This window comes from Zonotrichia albicollis, chromosome 2 (assembly GCF_047830755.1).
Source record: "Zonotrichia albicollis isolate bZonAlb1 chromosome 2, bZonAlb1.hap1, whole genome shotgun sequence".
Lineage (NCBI taxonomy): Eukaryota > Metazoa > Chordata > Aves > Passeriformes > Passerellidae > Zonotrichia > Zonotrichia albicollis.
Window position 1 is genome coordinate 15,219,513 of NC_133820.1, and position 22,204 is coordinate 15,241,716.

The window sequence follows — 22,204 nt, forward strand, 5'->3', positions numbered from 1 at the left end:
GACTCAATGGCCAACCAGTACCAAGCTGTGTTGAGACTCTGGAGAGAGTCACGAGTTTTTGTTATTATCTTTTTAGCACATTCAGTATCTTTTCTGTATTCTTTAGTATAGTATAGTATTCTTTAATATAATATAGTATCATAAAGCAATAAATTAGCCTCTGAGAAGATGGAGTCAGATGCATCATTCCTGGCACCCCTGCAAATACAACACCCCAGCTACATCTGTGACTAATAACAGGGGACATTGTGATCCATCCTCTTCCCAGCCTGGCCCTGGCATCAAACCCTCCCAGGGGTGCCCCAAACATTGTCCCTGCTGCCTCACCTGGGCGATGTGCCTTGGGAACTGCCATGTTCATCACCCTCCCTCCGTCCTGAGGCTTGGGGGGGGAGGCAGTGAACCTGCAGATGCCCGACTCGGACGGCGTGCTGGACGTCAGGCTGTCCGTGTAGTCGTTGGTCCCTGCCGTGAGCTGCTCCGAGGACGTGTCGGATATGAAGCACTCCGTGATGGTGAACTTGGCGTGCCTCAGCTGCTCTTCCATCTTGGCGTGCTCGTAGGCCCTGGCCAGCTCTTCGTAGGTGGAGGAGGCACTTTCTGTGGAGACCATGCTGCTCCTCGCCCGGTCTGAGCGGCAGGAAGGGGAAAATGGGAGAGAGAAAACATCTGCACACATCTGGTTTTAGGTGGGAAGCCACGAACGTGATATTTCAGAGTAAAGCAAAGAGCACTTGAAATTATCAAGGTGATTTAAATGAATCTGCTTCAAATGCCTGCACAAGTGTTACTTTAGTCAGGAACTCAACAATTACAGATAATCTAAAGTGAAGCCTTATCCTGTGAGCAGCATTAGGTGCCTTAGCATTAAATTCATGTTTCTTTTATGAAAAATAACCTTTACTACATGAAAAATATTACTTTTTCAACAAAAAACCCCATTTATCTAACTCTGAAATGCCTTCAAAAGGTTTCAAACCCACAAACCAGATTTTGCAAAATAAGAAACAGCTTTTTTACATTATCTTTCTAATGCATCTGAGAAATATTTCACTGGGGCTATGTACAGATGAGAAAGGAAAGTCTTTTTGTCCTGTTTCCATCATACATATAGATTTTTATTTTTTTTTGGAAAGTGCTGAGAACAAAGGTCAAATAGGAAGGCAGTAGCTCTCAGATATTATCTCTCTAGACACCAGGTAAAACACAAACTCATTTCATTCAGAACAAAGGTCTTCAGAAAGCAATATTTGGCAACTACAGCCTGCAGTCATCCAGTTTCCTTTTTTCAGTGCTGCTGAAGCTAATGAGGGAATTCATATTTGACACACAGGTTATTATGACCTACAAGCTGTTCTTTTGCGCTGATGAGTTTCTGAGAATATCAATATTTCTTAAACAACACAGTTATTGAAGATGTAAATGGCTACTGATACATTAAAAAGCACTCTGGAAATGCAGGGCTCATTTCTGCAGGGACAGAATTGCTGGGCTGTTGCACCCACAGTGTTTCTATCCACTGGGCTGGAAGAGCAGAGGACTTTAAAAAGTTCCTTGGGCAGAAGTCATGTTTCATCACAAATCTGTGCAATTTCAGACATTGTTGGTGATGTTCAATAAACAGGCACAGTGTAATAGCTAATTCATAAAAATGGACCTCCTGCAGCAGCCAGAGGCGAGCGTGTCATTATTGCAAATCTTTATCTTTTTTATTGTGTGCCTGCACCCCTGCATCAGTTTTCATTGTGCACAAAGAATGATACTCCTGCCACTTTTAAACACGACCATCCATTATTTAAAATGACAACTACTTCTGCTCTAACTTGCTTAAGATTTGGAGCTGACCAGAACTTAACAGGGTTTCCTTTGATTTTTCTTTCTTTTTGCTTTTTATTTCTTTTTTTTTCTTTCCACCCACGGGAAACATCACTCTGTTTTTCACATTTGATTTGTACAGCAGACCTCAGTGATGTCTCCCCACATTTCTGGTCAACTGGAAACTCCCAGGAGGCAGCAGCTGACCAGTGCCATGGAGCAGTGCGTGTGAATATCGTGGTCACACAAAGGTCACAGCTTGGCCCATTGAAGCTCAGGACCTGCAGCTTCCCATATCCCATGCCAAGAGGGAGAATATTCCAGAACCAATCTGCCTCAACACCTACTTTAGATTTGATATATCCAAGCCCAGTGTGAACTTCATGAAACTTCTTGGACTTCATGAATGCAGATTGATCAGGAAATTTCTAATGGCCTCTAGTTAGAACATCAGAACTTGGTCACAGCTATGAAATGCTGCCAGGCATTTCTCCTAAGCTCAAAAGCTGCTGCTTTGTAAGCCTGGAATTGTTTTGATAAGTGCTAAATTCTGCCAAATATCAACTGCATCAACCAGCTCCTGAAATCTGAACTCCAGATTGGAGAAGCGATCAAATGTGCACATTAGCTCAATTGATTCTTGAACACATAATTTGGCTACATATGTTTATTTGAAAGTTTTAAACTTCTGAAGCACTTAAATTAAATGGACTCTACTCTTTTCCCAGAAACCAAGTGGTGTAATAGAGCTGCTTTTTGGCACAAGAAAAGCTTCCTTGATCTAAAGCTTGCTATCCCTCACATAAATCACTGTGAGCTCAAAGGTAGACACAGAGTAGAAAAGAAGCTTGTTAAAATATAGATTATAAAGTCTGTTTACATAATTGGATGTAGTTTATCTACTAAACCACACAGTAAATTTAATTTCTACACCCTTTGCCACACATATTGGAAAATATCCTTGGGTGACAACAGGTTGGAACACATCCAAATGCACCTGCAATCTGGAGTGTCTACAGAAAGGGTTTCTGAGAGAAGATTTTTGATTTATGTTTAGATTTGTATATTTATTTACCTTAAAAATTTATGATAATTCTACCTGAAGGTTGTCAGCTGGCTGGAGGAATCTAGTGGCTGCCACAACCCCATGGAGAAAACATGGGGGTTTAAGAGGGTGAAATATGAAACATTGAGAACTCCAGGCTGTAAATCACTAAGTATGAGTGAAATCAGATACTTGTTCTCATACAGAAAACAAACCAGTCATATTGGTTTTTATGGTGAAAGGCCACTCACATCCACTGCTTTGTAGCTCTAACACATCATGAATACCCTTCTCCTAAAATCAGGAGAGACAATTGGCAATTCCTTCTGAGGAAGCCAGAGCAAGCCTGGCTTCACTTTGGTCAGACTTCCCTTTGAGAAATATGTTACCTTTATTCTTTTTTAACCTTTATTATATTTACTTCATGATTGATCTTCTAGTTAATAATTTAATAATTTATTTGCCTTTTTTTTTTTTTTTTGCTTTTTCAGCATAGGACAGTGGAGAAAGCTATTTTTTTCCAGTTGCATTTATGATGTGAAGGCATGAAGAAGACATGAGGGCTGCAGGCAGAATATATGTTCAGTGTCTCCCCATTTGTCACCTAGAGGAATAAACCCCATTCTGTTTCTCAGGGAAATCCTGGCCAGCTGCTACAGAATTCAGTGGTATGAATGAATTTTTACTTGGACTCTAATTCCAGAGTTTTCCTTTCATTTTTTTTTCCCTCTTCTCTTTCCCACTGAGAATGAACATATTACACGAACAGGAAAAATAAAAAATACTAACCTGAAGGTTGTTCAGATCCTAAAATCATTCCAAATATGACTCAAGGATATTCTTGCTGATAAATATTGTCCATTCCTAGTCAAATTCTCCTACTTTTGCTTTTTGGTTCAGGAAGCTACAGGAAAATTTACCACCTTGTTTTTCAAAGGATGTATGTGGAATGCGGAACCAGAGGCACAATATTTGTTGTCATTATCACTACAAGCATTTTTGGCACCCCTCATAAATAACCTACGGAAAAATCCATCCTGGTAAGGGAAGAACAACAACACCTGAGCCGAGCTCCAAACAAGGCACACCCAGGAACAGAACAGGTGGCACAGGCTGCCCACCCAGGAGGTGGAGCTCCCACCCTTGGGGACATTCATCTGGAATCCATCTGGAGATGTTCCTGAGCCAGCAGGACCCTGCTGACCCTGCTTTAGGCAGAGGGGCTGGACTGACCAGTGCCCAGATGTCCCTCTGACCTCAACCTCTGCTCCTGTGACTTGGGAGGATCCTGTCACAGGAGCAGAGGGAAGGAGCAGCTATGGGATGCTGTCAGCAATGGGATGTCAGGGAATGCTGGGATCCTGTCAGCAATGGGAAGGAGCAGCTGTGGGATCATGTCAGCAATGGGATGTCAGGGAATGCTGGGATCCTGTCAGCAATGGGATGCAGCAGCAGCTGTGGAACCCTGTCAGCAATGGGAATGCCAGTAGCTGCAGTCCGTGTGTCCCCACCCTGTCCATACCTGTGTCCTGGGAGGGGCTGACGCTGTAGCTGTCACTTTCCTTGTCCACGGATCCTGCTGGCCTGGGCGTGGGCAGCCTCCAGTCTGTGGTGAGTGTGTGGGCTGAGATGGTGGGGTGGGGTCTGTTGAGGGTCCACTGGCTGGCGTAGCGGTTGCGCGCGGTGGGGCCGGTCTTGGCGCTCCTCCTCGTGGTGGGATCTGTGGGGGATGGCACAGAGGGGCGGGAAGGAAACCAGCCCTGTCACAATCACAGAATGTCCTGAGCTGCAAGGGACCCACAGGGATCATCCAGTCCAAGCCCTGGCCCTGCACAGACCCCCAACAATCCCACCCTGGGCATTTCTGGAGCGGTGTCCAAACACTCCTGGACCTCTGGCAGCCTCAGGGCCATGCCCATTCATCCAACACCTCTGGGTGAAGAAAATCCACTTTCTCCTAAAATCCAACCCAATCCTTCCCTGACACAGCTCCAAACGTTTCACAGAATCACAGAATAATGAGGTTGGAAGAAACCTCTAGGATCATCGAGTCCAATCTACGTCCTAACACCTCAACCAGACTATAGCACCAAGTGCCATGTCCAGTCTTTTTTTAAACACATCCAGATATGATGGTGATTCTACCACCACCCTGGGAAGAGCATTCCAGTACTTTATTATTCTTTAAGTGAAAATTTTTCTCCTGATTTCCAACCTATACCTTCCCTTCCTGTGCCCTGTCCCTGATCAGCAGAGAGATCAGTGCCTGGCCCTTCACTTCCTCCTTCCAGAAGGGGATGGTCACTGAAATCATCTTTCTTAATAATACCCAAACTCAAGACATTCTTTTTGGGGAAAAAAAAAATGAAGTGTTAATGCTGATCATTACCAAACTGCTGATGCTTTTCTAGAACTACTCTCTTTCTAATGAAACTCTACATTTTATCAAGGGTGGAACTGAAGAGCTGAAGGCCCCATCATTCTTCCACTGACACATTCATTATCCCTTTACTCCAAGACAAGCGATTCTCCAGCACCAAAACCACTCTGAGAACTGAAAGAGCACAAGGCAAGTAGATCTGGTCAGGGATTTCACACCACACCTCAAGTGAAGTGCAAATTATCATCATAGATATGCCCATTAGAAACACTCTGCACCTGCTGTCAGTTTTGAAATAGATGTGCTCAGAAATGTGGGGCTATAATTACCTCTTCTGGACATACTGTTGCTATATTACAGTATTGATCAGCTACAGATTTCCTATTTTAACAAGTGGCCAAGACATAAAACATAAGCTGTAATAGTGCCATCAGAGTTTCACTGGGAACAGGTTCATAAAGATTTGACTGCTTTGGAACAATTAGTAAATTAATACAATTTCTCAAACTTAAAAAATCATCTGCTACTGGTTTAAGGTCAGCAATGTTGTACTTTTTAAATTAACTTAGAGATAATATAGTGACCAAGATTGTAAAAGCAAACTATGTGCCAAAATTGACCTCCTTGAACTTATTAATAAATGAGTTCTGCCCTGAAAGTGAGTCTAACAAAGCAAGGGCAAGAGAAAAATCATTATGTGGCAAACAGAGAATGACTACATCAGCACTGAAGGATTTCTCTTCAAAGATTCTGAAAGGATATCACTAACAATAGAAAGGGTGTTAGAAATGAAAAATTCAAATCTATTCAAAATGTTCTTTGACATTCAAATGGTGAAGTTGTCAGTCTTTGAGGTAAGAGACTTTAGCAGAAGAAATGGAAAGAAAAAGCAATACCCAGATAATGACTCTGAGCACGGGTTCTGCCTAAGCATTCCCAGTGAGAATTTGTATTCTGCTGCTTCAAAGAAACAAGGCATTTATTTACAAACAATGGTCTGATCCTTCTCCTTTTTTTTCCCCTACAGCAGTGGAAAAATTAGAACCTGGAGCCACTGATAATTGATCCTCCTGGTAGTGCAACACACAGCTGCCTCACATGGACAACATCCCAATCCATGCTCAGTGTGGCACAAACCCACACTTGGGAATGTGGCACGTGGCTGTGGTGTGGCCAGGAGTGAGCCTCATTCAAAGGAGAATGTGGGAATTCATAAAATCAGAGGGTTTTCGGAAAGCTGCAAAAGGCAGGACTCAGAGGCAGCAGAACTGTGATTTGAGCCAAGCAGTAGCCATGAGATTGGTTAGAAAAAATTATATAAGAAGTAGAAAGGAAAGGACAAATAGAACAATAGTCTGTGTATTAATTCTTGTCTAGAATAACTCCCTAAGCTGCAGAAAAGTTTATCTAGTGACATATTAGGAAGTTTTAAGTTTAATAATGGAGCTCTGTGCATTGTGTTTTAAGGCTTACAAGCAGGTATTGTATCTGAAATGAGCAAGCACTGTTTTAACCAAAGGTACCTGTGCTTACACTGGTTGGATAGAACTACTGTCAATGTGCTTTTGCTTTGTGTCATTGGCCAAAAAACTTTTAAAGTGAGTTGTAACATTAAGTTCTAAGTCTGCTGTCTGGGATGTGAGCTGGTGGCATCTTCCCATTGTCATAACCATGGAATGAGGCTGATGCTGATGGCTCAAGATGTGTTCCTAGCAGTCTCATCCTATTTGTAATTTGTACACAGCCCCCAGCTGGTGATAGAGAACATGGAAAACAGAGGGAGAGTGCTGGTGAGAGCAGCTCCTGGCACAGGGCTGGGGCTGCCTACTCTGGAGAAGAGTAGGTTTGGGGGAATGCCATCAATGTATGGAAATACCTGAGGGGCAAGTGGACAAGAGAGGACAAGAGAGGACAAGAGCCAAGTTTCTGTCAGTGGTGCCCAGTGAGAAGACCAGGAGCAATAGCCACAAGGAGAAACTTGGGAGCTTCATCCTGAACGTCAGGAAAGACTTTAATGTGAGGGAGACTGAGCCCTGGCACAGGCTGCCCACACAGGAGGTGCAGTTCTCATCCTTGGGGACATTCAGAAGCCATCTGGGGATGCTCCTGAGCTCAGGATCTGTGTCCAGCCCTTGCTGACCCTGCTTTCAGCACAGGGGCTGGACTGACCAGTGCCCAGATGTCACTCTGGACCTCAACCTCTGATCCTGTGACTTGGGAGGGTCCTGTCAGCAATGGGAATGAGCTGGGAGAGCCTCTGCCAGCCCACAGGAGCTCAGTCCATGTCCTGATGAGCAGGACTGAGCTGTGCAGCACAGGCACAGCAATCCCAGAGCTGGCAGTGGGATGGACACACACCTGGTGCCCTGGTGTTGTGCCAGCTCTGCTGTCAAACACACCTGGACAGTGCTGAGCTCAGCAAGGCAAAGGTTCACAGAGCAACTCTTCCATAAATCAATAAATAAGGACAAGAGAAAAACTTCAAATATGCTGTAAAGGAATATTTGTCACTCAGTGAATGGGAGTGGGCTCAGACAGGAGGGTCTACAACCTCTGAGCCACCCAGCTGGGCTCTGCTCTCCTCTTCACAGCACAAGTGGTAGCTCTGGACAAAATCCCATCACCCAGCCTGCAGCAAAGCTGGATTAATGCCTTAAATCCAGAGAACATTACCTGCAAGTCTTTGACCCAGCCCTGTGCACTGCTGCAATCAGATCTGCACTGCTTAATAAAAGTGCTGGTGGATTTTTATTTCCTAGCAGGGCTGGACACAGATCATATTTTTACACATGAGCTAAATCCACACTTAATTTGAAGGAATTCACTCCCTGGCTGCAGAGGAATCAAGAACTGCACACAAAGAGGCATTAGAAAGGAAGGTGCTATAAAATTCTGTGTTATGACACAGGAATGGGGTTTTGGGGGGATGCCTCTTTCCTTATTAGAAAATCTAATCCTCAAGGAATGACCTGAAAAAATATAAAAGGGCTAAAAGAGCAGCAAGGCCAGGACTAGAACACCTCTTATTTAAAAGATTGTGGTGGAAATGGATTTTTAAAATTATCTGTATTCTACCAAGTTCACTAAACTCATCAAGTAAATTCTGAAACAATCAGGGGACAGAAATAATCTAAGAGATTTCAGAAACTGCACACTGCAGTGAACTACATTTTGGCAAAATTTCTAACTCATAGCTAATCATTCAACCTAGTATTTTTTTTTACCCATTTACATAGATATGGAACATATTCATGAGAGGAATGAGAAAAATGGATTGCATCAGTATATTAATTTATGATAGCATTTTAATCACTAGAAGAACAACTTGGCATGAATATATCTGGGAAAAGTAATTTACCATAATAACTAAAGCCAGAAATACAACTTTTTCAGAAAAAGTAATAATGAGAATTGCTTTTTTTTTTAGCCTGGTAGAGAGGTAAGAGGAAAGTTGCTTTTGAAATACAATAAAGATTGATCACAGAGGGAAAAAAAAAAGTGCATTACACACTAAAAGCCATTAAGGTAATTTACCCAATAAATTCTGGAAATTAAAATCTAGCATGCATTTGCTTTAATGAAGGCCAGGTATGAATTATTTCAAATTACACCTCCATTTCAGATGCATATGCAATTTCCCCCATATTGAATCACTAAGTGCAATAGTTTAAAAAATGTCCTCTGCTGACCTAAAAAGATTTCTCTCCACTCTCAGACAGAGAGATGAGGATGCAAATACAGGAGCAGAGCATTAATTTTGTTACAGCTTTCTCAAAAATCTATTTTTTGATGTGCTTACTTGTTCCTGGCCGGGCATCAGAGACATCCACCAGGGGCCCTGTGGCTTGTGACACCGACTGGTAATGGACAGTGTGGGTGACAGTCAGGGACTTCTGCTTGGACGTCTCTCCAAAGTCAGCATCAGTGAGCAGGACAGTGGATCTGTCATCTATAAGTGGGAAAATAATCAGAGAATCAGCACAGAATATTGGGTTTGACTCCATCAGAGCTTTGCAGAGTCCCCAGGTGTCCACAGCCCAGGGACACCGCGGGCAGAGCAGCTCCCTGTCACTCTCACATTTTCTGAAAAATCCCCTCACCAGGATTTCTTCTCCTGGGAAGCTGAGAAGTCTCAGAAAAGAATGAAAACAATAATTATCTGATTGCTTTGGAATGTGGTCTGGAGATCATTTACCATCAGGTGCATTTTTGATTGTTTCCATGTGAATTGTTTTAATTTAATGACCAACCCCAGTCCAGCTGTGTTGGACTCTCTGAGTCAGTCACAAGTTTTTATTATTCATTCTTGTAAAACCTTCTGATGTATCCTTTCTCTTTCTTTAGTATAGTTTTAGTATAGCAATAGAATGAATATAATATAATATAATAAATATGATATGAAATGATATGAAATGATATGATATAATATAATATAATATAATATAATATAATATAATATAATATAATATAATATAATATAATAAATATAATATAATATAATATAATATATCAGCATTCTAAGAACATGGAGTCAGATTCTCATCTCTCACCTCATCCTGGGGACCCTCATAAACACCGCAATTGGTGACCCCCAGTATATGGCATTGATCACCCCTTTATGGAGTTGAAGGACAGCTCCCTGCTCTCTGCAGGGCCCAGGGAGCTTTGAAGGGAGGGAGACTCTGGGTTTAAACTCAAATCCCATATAAAACTAAAGAATAACATGAATTTTTCCTGGTGATTTCACCTTGGAGACGTGCAGCTGGGGCAGACAAACATCCTCACAAAGAGCTGATTTTTGTGTCATCATTTGTGGCCCCAATTCCTTCATGGCCATCCTTTGAACATTGCCCTCTTCCCCTTCACTTTCATAGAGCTCAGATGAGCTTTTCAACATCATATTTCAACCTCATATGTTGTTGATGTTTTCAGCAACATATTCCCTTTATTTCTTTTTATCAGCATGATTAGCAATGTCCTCAGTGGAATCACCCCTATTATCCCAAAAGGAGGTTGTTAGGGGATGTTGCTAACCAACCCTCTCTCCCCTCTTTCTGCAGAGACAGGGATGACCCTGACTCAGACTGGTTTTTTATACAGCTTCAAATAAAGGTGTGAGGTTAAGCCTGACCTTGGGAAGGAAGGAAAAGGTGAGCACAAACCTTTCCTGTTGTGCAGTTCTGCTTCTATTTCTTCCCTGTGGAGTAGGATATATTCACCAAATTTCTACACAGACCTTGATCATTGCAGTGCTATACAGCATTTGCTTCCTTTTGAAATTTTTTTTTCCAGTTGTGATCTCTGTATCATATTTTTTTGCTCCAAGGAAGAATTTGGTCCACTTGATCATGAATGGTTTAATAGCAATAAATCTTTCACTACCTTTGTGCTTGCAGAACAACTATTTGGTGTGCTATCAGACTTTCTTTTGCATCCTTTACAGTCTTTTTATCCATTCAGGATTGCAAGAAAAGCCTCAAGGATTTCCTGCTGGGCTGTGCTATACAGTTTTGTAATGTGTTCTAAGGAACTGGCAGCAGCAAGACTTCTGGGCATTTACTAGTCAGCAGAGGTTGATCCACTTCTTTTAAGTATTCCTAGTTTTTGTTTTGGATTTTTTTTTTTTTTAACTTGACAAGACACCATTAGGGTGAACAGTTCTGCACAATAACACAACACACATTTTTTACCCAAAGAAGGCTATAAATAGAATAACATTAGGAATCAAATCACTCTATCTCTGGCAAAAGATGAGCTCTTATTCAGGTTGGGAATAAAGCCTCTTGGCAGCGAACTCTGTCAAACCCTGCCAAAATCCCTGCTTTTTCTGGGTGGAAGCTGCCTCTTAGCAGGGCCCTGATGGCATTGCTGCAGTTCAGGCTCTCAGAGAATTTCCACTGGAACCCCCCCTGCTCAGCAGCTGCCACTCAAAAGTTAAAGCTGTCTTTGGGATGAAGCCTGGCACAAAGGGCAGGCTTTGGGAAGCTCAAATAATGATTTTAGAAAGTCTGTAGGTCTCCTTTTTAAACCTGGAATGAGCATGAACAGGAGGTGTAGAGATGCTGCTCTCAGCTTGCTGACTTTCCTCTCTGGCCACACCATCCCTGGATGCTGTTACGTTGTTCTTTTATACAGATTTTTGTCCAAAAAATGTTAAGTTAGAAGTCTAACCAGGTCAGTCAGGAGTCACAGTGCGTGCTCATACAGTCACGACATCAGGCTGCATTTCTATTCTGAGTTTCCATATATTTTTAAATTATTTGGGGGAAAAAAACCCCAACACCAAACAATTCTATTTCTTGTGACACTTCAGTTAAGTGCCAGCCCCATGAGAAATCTTTCTTTTCTGTATCATCAAACAGTTTAGATTTGAAATCTGCATGGATACACAGAAGCTGAAAACTGATCAAAATGTTGAAACATCATGTGCCATGAACAGGTGAAAGTTAGCTGTAGCAAATCTTCAGATACTGAGAGTGCAGTTTCAGAATTTCATTTTCCCTTTAAGTAATGTCAGTGATCCAATTGCCTAGGCAGAGCCAAATGAGAAATCAGAATGAAAATCATAAAACTGCCAGTCCTCAATTCCATTTTCTTCAAGAAACTCTTTCCAACAGTTTCATTTTCCTAATGCCCTGCATTATTTTAGATCCTATACTGAGATTACTTTTAGTGGGAAATGACTCAAAGGGGAGGGAAAATAAACCCAGTTCAGTTCTCAAATGACTTAGTAGCTCTTTTCTCTTGATGTGTGCAGCAGGGAAAAGGTGAGGAGAAAAGGAATTGCACCTGAAAGAACCTGTTTCATTAACCAGGGGAAAAAAGTCTCAGATTTACCAATGGTCTCCATGGTGTCCCTCTCCTCTATCAGCAGCTGGGCTCTGGGAATGTCTATGTGCATCCTCAGTGTTTGCTGCTGCTTGTTAAGTGTGTCTGATGTCCTGGTGTTCTTGCTGAAAACAAAAGAGAAGTGAGGACATTAACAGTCAGCCTAAATGAAAAGATATTTGCAAACTTCCTCATTTTCAATCTGTCCAGCTCAAAAACACCAATGTGACCATAATCAGCAGAAACCACTCATACATTTGATTTTGCCCTCTTCAGAACAATTGTATTAATTTATTGCACGTGGAATGAATGCACAGTGTGGAGGGATGTGGTCTGTCCTCCATCAGCAGGAATCTGAGAATTTCACACAGTTTTCTTCAAGGGCTGTCATATAATGAAATTAATAAAAACACTTTGGAAGATGGATCTTTCCTTTCCCTCCTCATTAATCTGAATAAAGCAACAAGCAGCTGATCAAACAGGTTGGTGGGAAAATGATGTCTTGAGTAATTTCTAATTGTTTTTTTATCTTTTCATTATTTTTAATTAGCTAAGTTTCAAATATCAATTCCACTGATAAATGAAAAAGCAAATTAATAACTAGGCATACTATTAATAGATTGCATAAAATAAATAAAGGCTTTAGTCCCATTGATGTTCCAAGACAAAAATTGCAAGTCTTGTTTACATTTGTGGATTATGTCTAATTGATTGATGCAATAATCTAAAAAAGAACATAAACCAATTATTTTATCATCATGAAAATTGAAACAATTTCATTTTGAAGTTTGTGTACCAGAAAATGACTTCTTAAATGAGCTGTCTACCAAAAGCAAATGAAAATGGATGGTAAAACCAAGTGCCACAGTCATTTCTAGCACAGAGCTTGCACCAAAAAAACCTTCAGATTGCATTAAACAGGAACATGTTGCCCTTTTAGATGTAATTAATCTCTGGATGAAATGAAATATTTGCAAATACTTCATGCAGGGAGGCTGTGGAGAGTTGAGACAAATCAGCCAGCAGCGTGATCCAGGTGCTCAGGCTTCAAAGAGCTGAAAGATCCAAGTGGAGGCTCATTTTCTCATTTTCTAGTTAAAATAGCTGCAGATCACTCACTTTAATTCTGCTTTGGCAGTGAATTATTGCTGTTAATGGAATCAGCAAAGGACTGTTGAAGGGATAAGCTCAGTTCTTCTGAGAGCACAGAAGATTAATCCACGTGTGATGAGCCCACATCTCCAGGAAATTTGTGATAACTTCCTGCTGTGCCTCCACATCAGCAAGCCCTGATTACCTCAGGTTTGGACATTTTCCTAGAAACTCTTTTTGGAGGAATTTTCCAGCCATGTGGTTCTGCTCCAAATCCAAGGGTGAGATCCTCAAGGCACCTGGAAGCACCTCTCTGATTTTCACCTCCAGGTTTCCCTGCTGTTGTGGTCCCCAACATCATTAACACCATCTATACATCCCAAATTTAATCTCTCTCTTCTCCTGAGTGATTAGATGGTGCTGCTCCCATTACATCCACATGGATATTTGAAATACATTCAAACAGGCCACAACTGGTGCTTCATACAATCATCAAGGGAGTAAAATATCAGGAGAGCCTCCCAAGGGCTTCCAGACTTTTCTCCATATATAATCAGAGGAGAATGGTCATCACAGGGTCTTATTAAAAACATAAATTTTCAAAGACATGTAGTATTGTCAAATGCAGGTAAATTCCACACTGTTGTTCTCTAAGTCTGCACAGAGTGGATGCCACTCAAGTTGCTGAAATGTTAAGAGAATCAGACATTTTATCTGCATGAGATATCAGAATATTTTATCTGCATGCCAAATATGCTTGGATACAGGTCCTTGGGAAGCTGGACTGCTCTGGATTTGCCCAAAGTTGTAGAACAAATGTAGAGCACCTCTTCCAGTGCCTCACTGCCCTCTGAGTAAAGATTATTTTCCTAATATTTAATCTGAACCTGCCTTCTTTCAGTTTAAAGAAGGAAACTGATTTTTTTAATGTCCAATTTCAATAATCCAGTAGTTACAGGACACACAGAGCCAGATACACCTGTGCAGTCCATAACTGAGTCTGGGAAATGCATCCCTGCATCCCTCTGCACTCACTGGGGATGCTGGAGACCAAGGGATGGGATCAGACTCCTGCTCAAAGAATGCAGATCTCAGAATGCCAGAGCTCTTCAGCAGGGTGAATGATCTGTATTTACATTATTAGAAAGTACTCAACCAACACAGAAAGCATTGTTTGGATTACAGAGGCAGGAGCAGCGTTTTCCCCAGATTTGCAGTTTCACTGCTCACCTGACAAGAGAGAATTCCCAATCCCAACCTTGGTTGCAGGGACAGCTCCATGCAAAATAAGTGGGAGGTTTTTCAAGCCAGAACTGGAACTCAGGCCTCTGTATATTCAGGAATATTCCCTGCTATTCTTGAGAGTTATTCCTTGCTTTGTGGGCTGCCTCTCCTCCTCCTTGCTGAGCTAATTAATTCCCCTGCATGCAGCAGTGACATGGGGTGTCCAAACACAGCACAGGCAGCTGGCAGAAGCAAGGGGGTTGTTGCTGATTAGGATGCTGTCTCATTCTGGCTCAGGGAATTTGGAATTCTTTTTTTTTTTTTTTTTTGCAGACCACAACAGCTCAGCTTTCAAGTTATAAAATCCTAAAGTGCCAACAGCAATGAAAAGCCTCTAGGGCTTGGAAACGGGGCAAAGAAAGTTTCACTTTTGAAGCTTCCTTAACTAAATTCAGGCAGAAATATTTTAAAGGTCTGGTGGATGAGGAGTCCAATGATTAATTCTTTAAAGGGATAAAATGTATTTATCTTTATTTTTTAATATTTACAGACATAAAATTCTCAAACATAAGCATGTGGGGTTTTTTTTTTTTTTTTTTCCTACTTATCAGACCTTGTAAGGATATGTGTATAACAGAATTAATTCCCTCTGGTTCAGAGAATGTCTTTAGGCACTGGGAGCCTGTCAGGAGACTGGGGCACAGAATCACAGAATCACAGAATCTTGGCTTGGATTGGAAAAGACCTTAAAGATCATCTCATCCCAGCCCCATGCCATGGGCAGGGACACCTCTCACTATCCCAGGGTGCTCCAAGCCCTGTCCAGCCTGGCTTTGGACACTTCCAGGCATGAAGGATCCACAACTTCTCTGCACAACATGTTCCAGTGCCTCATTGCCCTCTGAGTAAAGAATTTCTTCCCAATATTTAATTAAACCTCCCCTCTTTTAGTTTAAAACTCTTGCCTGTCACGGACATATTTTATGAAAAATCCTTTGCCAGGATCATTTTGTCCTGAGAAGCTGAGAGGCCTCAGAAATGAAATGTAAACAATAATTATCTGCTGCTGTGGAATGCAACAGGTGCATCTGTGATTGGTCTTATGTGGATGTTTTTAATTAATGGCCAATCACAGTCCAGCTGTCTCAGACTCTCTGGTCAGTCACAAGATTTCATTATCATTCCATTCCTTTCCTCTCAAGCCTTCTGATGAAATCCTTTTCTTTTATTCCTTTAGTATAGTTTTAATCTATAATTTTCTTTTAATATAATATATATAATGAAATAATAAATCAGCCTTCTGAAACATGGAGTCAAGATTCTCATCTCATCCCTCATCCTGGGATCCCTGTGAACACCACCACACTTGTCCCTTTTCCTGTCACTCTCTGCCCATATTAAAAGTCCCTCTTCTTTTTCTAAACTCCTTCCAGGAAATGAAAATGCCTCAGTGAGATCTCCCCAAAGATTTTTCCATTCTGAAGAATCCCTCAGTATTGTCATTAATTTGCTGTATTCTTTTACTCTGCTAAAGTTCCTGCTTTTGTCACTATTTAAACCAGGTATTTGGGCAGGTATTTGGTCTGAGTGCAGCTTTTATGTTGATTCTGTGGATAAAAATGCCTTTTCCAGAGCAAGTACATTGTACAAGGCATTTTGAAAGAGTCCACAGTTTGCTGTAAAAACATGTGGGAAACTAAATCAGAATATTTGGGGATAAAAGATTCTTCACCTTGTGTTCAAAATTTAAAAATTTAGTGAATGGCTAAACAGATTCTCAGTGAACTGTTACAAAAAGTGTGGCTGGACTGATGCTTTCACCCAAAATAAACATTAAAAAGTTGTGCTTATCTAATAGCAGGGGTTTTATTTGTGAATGTGAGGTATCAACAATGAGTTGTGCAATTCCCATTAAACTGCTGACTTATCCTGCTCCACAGACTTTTGACTTACACAGCCAAAGCCAGGGACTCTCAAAGCAAAGACTAAAGCTCCGTTTTTAATCCTCTTTACACATACTCATGAAAATCTCCTCAAAGGGAAAGATACACAGAGCTCTCTCCAGGCCTTACACCTTCCTACCAAACAGGGAATAATAATAATAATCTTTTTTACCCTCTTCTCAAATACCCCCTTTCTTGATAGTTTTATCATAGCAGATTTTGGTGAAATAATAAAGATAAAATATAAAGGATATAAATAAAATATATAAAATATAAAAATATGTTTTATATATTTTATATAAATATATTTATATATTATATATATAAATATATAAATATACAAAAATACAAAATATATAAAATATATAAATTTTTACATAAAATATATAAAAAATAAAGATAAAAAGGGGCTTTATCCTATATGACTGTTGTTTTGGAGAGGGCTTATTATCCTTTGATTATTCACATGCTACATCTTCAAGAACATCTGTTGTTTGTTGGTAGCTCAGGTTTTGGTTGAATTTATTTCACAGACTTGTCACAAATGAGAGTTCCCAGTTCTGGCATGTCTGTAAATATAAGCCTATATCCTCCATTTCCTCTGAAGTTCTAATTTAATAGATATTTGCCTTTGTTTAAACTTTTAGAAAAGAAATATAAAATATGCTTATGTGATAAAACCAGGATTATTTGTTAATAAATGAGATGAGAGGAACTGGTTTGATGGCCATGTTTCAATGCTGGGGAAAGGAAAAGCCAAATGAAATGGTGGCAGGTGAATTACCTGGAGAAACAGCTCTGAACTGAGAGGGCACTTGGCTGCTCCCTGAGTACATCAGGCAGGGAGGACAAAAATTCTTGAATTTGGTAACCATCAGCAACGGAAAAAGTGGGTAAAAGCTGGGCACTTCTGAGGGAAGTTGGGTGAAGTTTTCTAAGGAAAACTTCACCAAAAACCAGTCAGAGGAGTGAGGCTGTGAAATGGCCTTGCAGAAGTGGTGGCAAGGCCTATGAAGCCAGCCAGGGCTGGGGCAGAGCGTGCCAGCTTTGCAGAGGCTCTGAGTGGCTGCCACGGGACTGAAAATCTCCATGCAGGGGTTTCGGCTGCTTCCTGCTGTTTTTTTTTTTTAGTGTGATGCCTCAGGTTTTTGCTTTTCTATTTCTCAGGTTCTGTGCTGCTTTAGTGTGTGGGTCTGGGCTTCATATGAGGGGATGGTGAGCTCTGTGCACAGAGCAGGGAGACAAAACAATTCCTGCTCCAGCTGGGCACCAAGGACAAATGATCCCAATCTCAGCCCAGGAGCACAAACTCCGTGGGCTGGAGAGAGAAAAACAAGCAGGGTGGGACTGCCTGGGCTAAAGCTGGAATGGGACAATGAACTGCAAGGTGCAAATGGAGCAGAACTGATCCCAGGGACAGAGCCCGTGCCCGGCCGTGCATTTTGGGGCCATTTTGGTTCATCTTGGGGGCAGCCCTGGCTGGGCTCTGGTGCTTCCCAAAGTGGATCCTGGAGATCTTTTCATAAATCCCTGCTTTATTCTTTAGCTCTGTCCAGCCTCCGCTCTAGGTCAGCTTTCACAAGGCATCAAGGGAACAGATTTGCTGTGAGTGCTGATCTGTGCTGTCTTCTGTGGCACCAGAAACCAGCAGGGCAAATGTTCCCAAAGCTGCTGAACCCCACAATTTGCTGCCAGGGGCAGCCAGGGAGGGGATGACCTGGACTGCCTGACCAGTCCTGTTAACATCACTGGGTTTATTCAGATATGATGGCATAGAGCTGAATTTACACCCAACCCATCTGTCACCATCTCTTTGCTGAGTTTATTCTCACAACAGAAGTGAAATTTATCATGGGTGAGGAAGTTTGGTTTGTGTGGTGAAATATCTGTAACATTCTCAAATTTGTTGCTGGAATATAAAATATATTTTCTAGCAACCCCAAATTCATTTGAACTCAAAAATAATCCCTTGGCAATCCCAGTTTCAAATATATGCAGCAGTTCTAAAGTTCAATATTTTCCCTAGACAAAACAATAAACATTGAAGTTATGAAATTTCCATCTTTGAAAGAATTGTGGTGCCAGAATAGTCATTATGATGCAATTCAACAACTGAATTAGATTTCTGAATGCTGAGCTGATGGAACAGAAGTGAAAAATAATAAATGGATTTACCTGCTCTTTTATACCTTTGGGTATAGGCAGCTAGCAACAGTGAATTACATAAACAGAGCTGCAAAGTTTAGAGATATTTACAGCCAGAAATTTATTGCCTTTAATCAGATGATGTCTGAAGAGCAATTACTTTGATATATATTATGAAAATGTTTTTCAGAGTAGGAAAAATGTCTAAATGGACCTACATAGCTTCTATGAATTAATCTCACATGAGTTATTGGGGTTTTTTACCATTTTAGCTCCTCACACTATCCACACAGTGTTTTCTTTCTCTCATGTCTGACCACCAGTGCATCACAGTTCTCAACAGACAAATCGTGTGTTTTGGTAAAGGATTTAGGAATAAAAAGTTTACTTATTCATTTGTCCCTCTAACAATTCTGAAATATGATACTATAATTGACAGACCTTTTTCAATTAAAAATAATACAATAAAATTCAATTTGTTCTTACCTCATAAGCATTTCAGCCAAACTCTTTGCATCTAGAATAAAACAGAAGAAATGTCATCACAAATCAAAATCTATTTGAGAGATGCATTATTAACAAGTGATTTGAATCAGCCATGTGTAACACCACAGTTGTTTCTAGATCAATGGCAAGAATAAAAAAGTGTCTCAAAGTCTACTTTTGCTGAAATTACCTTTTTGCTCCAAACAGCCCTGTTTAGTTCCTCAGTAGCACCAAAGATAACAGAAATACAAGTTACCACTGGCTTAACTAGAAAAAGGCTATATAAACATATTAGAAATAGGAACAATTTAACAATTAATGAGGATCTCAGTTCTTTCATGCTATGGGTAGCAAATGAACAGGGGAGGGAAGAAGAAAAGGCAAGAAAATAGCTCGAGACCCTGGCAAGGGGCTCAAACACCTTGGCACAACAAGGTGCCAAGTCAAATACACCTGTGCCTTTGAGTTTAGCCCATGGAAACAATTACCAACTTTGTGTGAAAATTTACAAACCACAAAAGTTTGAATAGAATAACAGTTAATTTGTCACAGAGTAAAAAAGTAAAATTTTAGGTATTTAGAATGGGGGTTCAAGAAGCAAGACAAAAGAATCTAAGTGTGTCCTGTCCTTCTTCTTCTTGTCCTCCATCTTCTGCTGTGATGGTGACACTTTTAGATTAGTTTAAATTAAAGACAGACTGTCCAACATAGGTAATAAGTATTAGAAAATTATTACAAATAAAATACACGTATTTCTTAATATAAAAAACTAACACCACCCCAAAAGTGAACAGTGTGCCGCACACCGACCTGCCAAACAAACCTCAACAAGTCAGATAAAGAATATAACAGATAAAAAAAAATGAAGAACCTTAAAAACCAGAGCTGAAAAATCTTGACTTCTTATTTGATCACACAGCTAGAAAAAAGACAACTTTTTAATACCTTGAAAGCCATTTCAAACACACAAAACCTGAAAGATTAGCAGGTGTCAACCTGTCCATTCCGAACCAGATGTGAGCAAGGGAGGGCTCCAAGGAGTCAATTTAGAATCACAGCATCCCTGAGGCTGGAAAAGACCTCCAAAAGTCCCAGCTGTGCCTGATTCCCACCCTGTCCCCAGAGCACTCAGTGCCACCTCCAGGGGACACCTGCAGGGATGGGCACTGCAAAGCTCCCTGGGCAGCCCCTGCCAAGGCCTGAGCTCCCTTTCCATGGGCAAATTGCTGCTGCTATCCAACCTGAACTTCCCCTGGCACAAACTTGCATGGTTGCACTCAGATATGAATATTTTCCCACTAGCAATAATTCAAAATACTGCTGGGCCTTCAGAGTATGGCTACACATGAAACAGAGGAGGGTTCATTCCCACATGGATCAGCCCTGCAAAATAAGACACTGCTGAAGGAAAAATATTCCTCCTGTTCTTGTCATTGCTGCTGTTATTAGCAGAGAATCCTTTGGGGCTATAATTATTTCAATACTTAGTTCCAAAGGCAGAGCTGAAGTTTGGTTTTTCAGGTAGGCTTCTGTAAAACTTGATCAACATAATACATAAATTTCTGTGGTATCATCCAGCAAAAACAGGCAGCTCTGCTTTGTTCTCCTGCAGTCTGCTGCTAAACAAACTCATTCTAAATGCTGATTCCCAAGTCCTTAAGTTTATCACACAGCAACAAAGCAGCCTTTTGTGCAACCAAGTGAAGCAAATCTGAGAAGAAAGCAATTCCAAGTTCTAAGTCTTCAAACAACTCTTATATGGGAGTTTACATTTCTTCTTTTATCTGCTTCTTGTAAATCTATCAGCACCTGCCAAGACATTTATTGAATTTATCTTTGTTTTCTCCATCCTACCTTTTTTATTCCTCAATCACCTTTTAGGTCTGCAACACCTACAACAATTTCCTTACTTGTGATCCTATTAAATATCCTACCTTTAAAATGCCAAGGATGCAGGCAGAAACAAGCCACATCTTAATACATCTCTATAGCTTGTGTTGTACTCATTTTTAAAAGGAATGGGCAGAGAGCTCTTTTTATTCATTAAAAATCTCAGCAAAACCCCTTTTATCCACTTTTCTGAATTGTATTTATCTGACACTGTGCTACCTTGCCTGTCTTAAGCTTTATTCCTCACCTACCACTGGAGAAGCTGGAATTCTCTGCTCCCTCTAGCTCTGTTTGCTCCACTGCCTCATTTTTAACCTTCCTCCATCCCTTTCCAGCACAAAGCGTGGGAGATTCATGGTGGAGGGAAGGATGGTTCATCTGGAGTGTCTCATCTAAAACAAACATTTATTTTGGACACTCAGAATTCCTATTTTTCACCCAGAATGAGATTCTCGTGGCCATTAACACCTGGAAGTGGCAGTGCCTAATAGATGACAATACCTCTGCCATCAGTCATAAACCAAAAGACCAACACTGCTGCTCCCATAGGAGTTTTGTTACTGACTTCCAAAAACCCAGGGAGGGACAGATTTCTTCAGAAGAATACAAAAAAGCCAAACAAACACAACACAATGACAATAATGACACTGGTTGCAAGTAATGGGGTTGTTTTTAGCAAATTTTATGATGCTTTTTGCTATTCCAGCAGCACCAGGATCATGAAGACCCTGTGCACACATTCTCCCTCTGGCATACATAATCAGGGTGGTTTAATATGCAAATATTGTTTTCATTCAGCCAACAGCTTTTTGAAGCAATTGCTGCCTCCTTAAGTGAAGTCTGTGGGTATTGTGTGCAAGGAATTTACAACTCAAGGAAAGCAGAAGGGACAAAGTTGAAAATTCTTACAATGTATTTTGCTTTTTTTTTAATGAAAAGTTTGCTTTTTGTAATTTTAATCATGTTTAAATGGCAAACAATCTCTCTCAGATGTTCTCAGGTGATGCCCAGCAGACTGATGATTTCCATGCTGCATCTGGAGAAAAATTCACCAATTCATGCATGTGGCACAGAAGTTCTTGTTAACACATGTTGATCCTTGGTTAAAGAGATGCACAGAAGATTGTGCACCTGCAGTAAAAATAACATGAGGCACCAGCAAGATCATGTGATGAGTCAAAAGCTGAATGAGGAAGTACTGAAGGGAAAAAACTCAATCAGCTGACTTTAAATTTGTTAATTATCCAAGCAGGGTGAGCAGAACTGCTGGAGTTAATGATGGGCACACAGGCTGGTGTGGGATGGGACAGAAACAAAGCTGGCAGGAATAGAAAGGGCTCCTCTGTATCCATCAAA

At 40.8% G+C, this 22,204-nt stretch overlaps 1 protein-coding gene across 1 annotated transcript in view; it reads right to left on the reverse strand.

The window, feature by feature from the left end:
- DSCAM (DS cell adhesion molecule) overlaps positions 1 to 22,204 on the reverse strand; it is a 487,286-nt gene that overhangs the window by 20,864 nt on the left and 444,218 nt on the right. The window contains exons 28-32 of the mRNA XM_074534053.1: positions 18,959 to 18,989; positions 12,078 to 12,193; positions 9,040 to 9,189; positions 4,383 to 4,580; positions 328 to 630 (exon numbers count right to left, since the gene is read on the reverse strand). Coding sequence (XP_074390154.1) covers positions 328 to 630; positions 4,383 to 4,580; positions 9,040 to 9,189; positions 12,078 to 12,193; positions 18,959 to 18,989 — 798 coding nt within the window. The remainder of the gene's footprint in view (positions 1 to 327; positions 631 to 4,382; positions 4,581 to 9,039; positions 9,190 to 12,077; positions 12,194 to 18,958; positions 18,990 to 22,204) is intronic.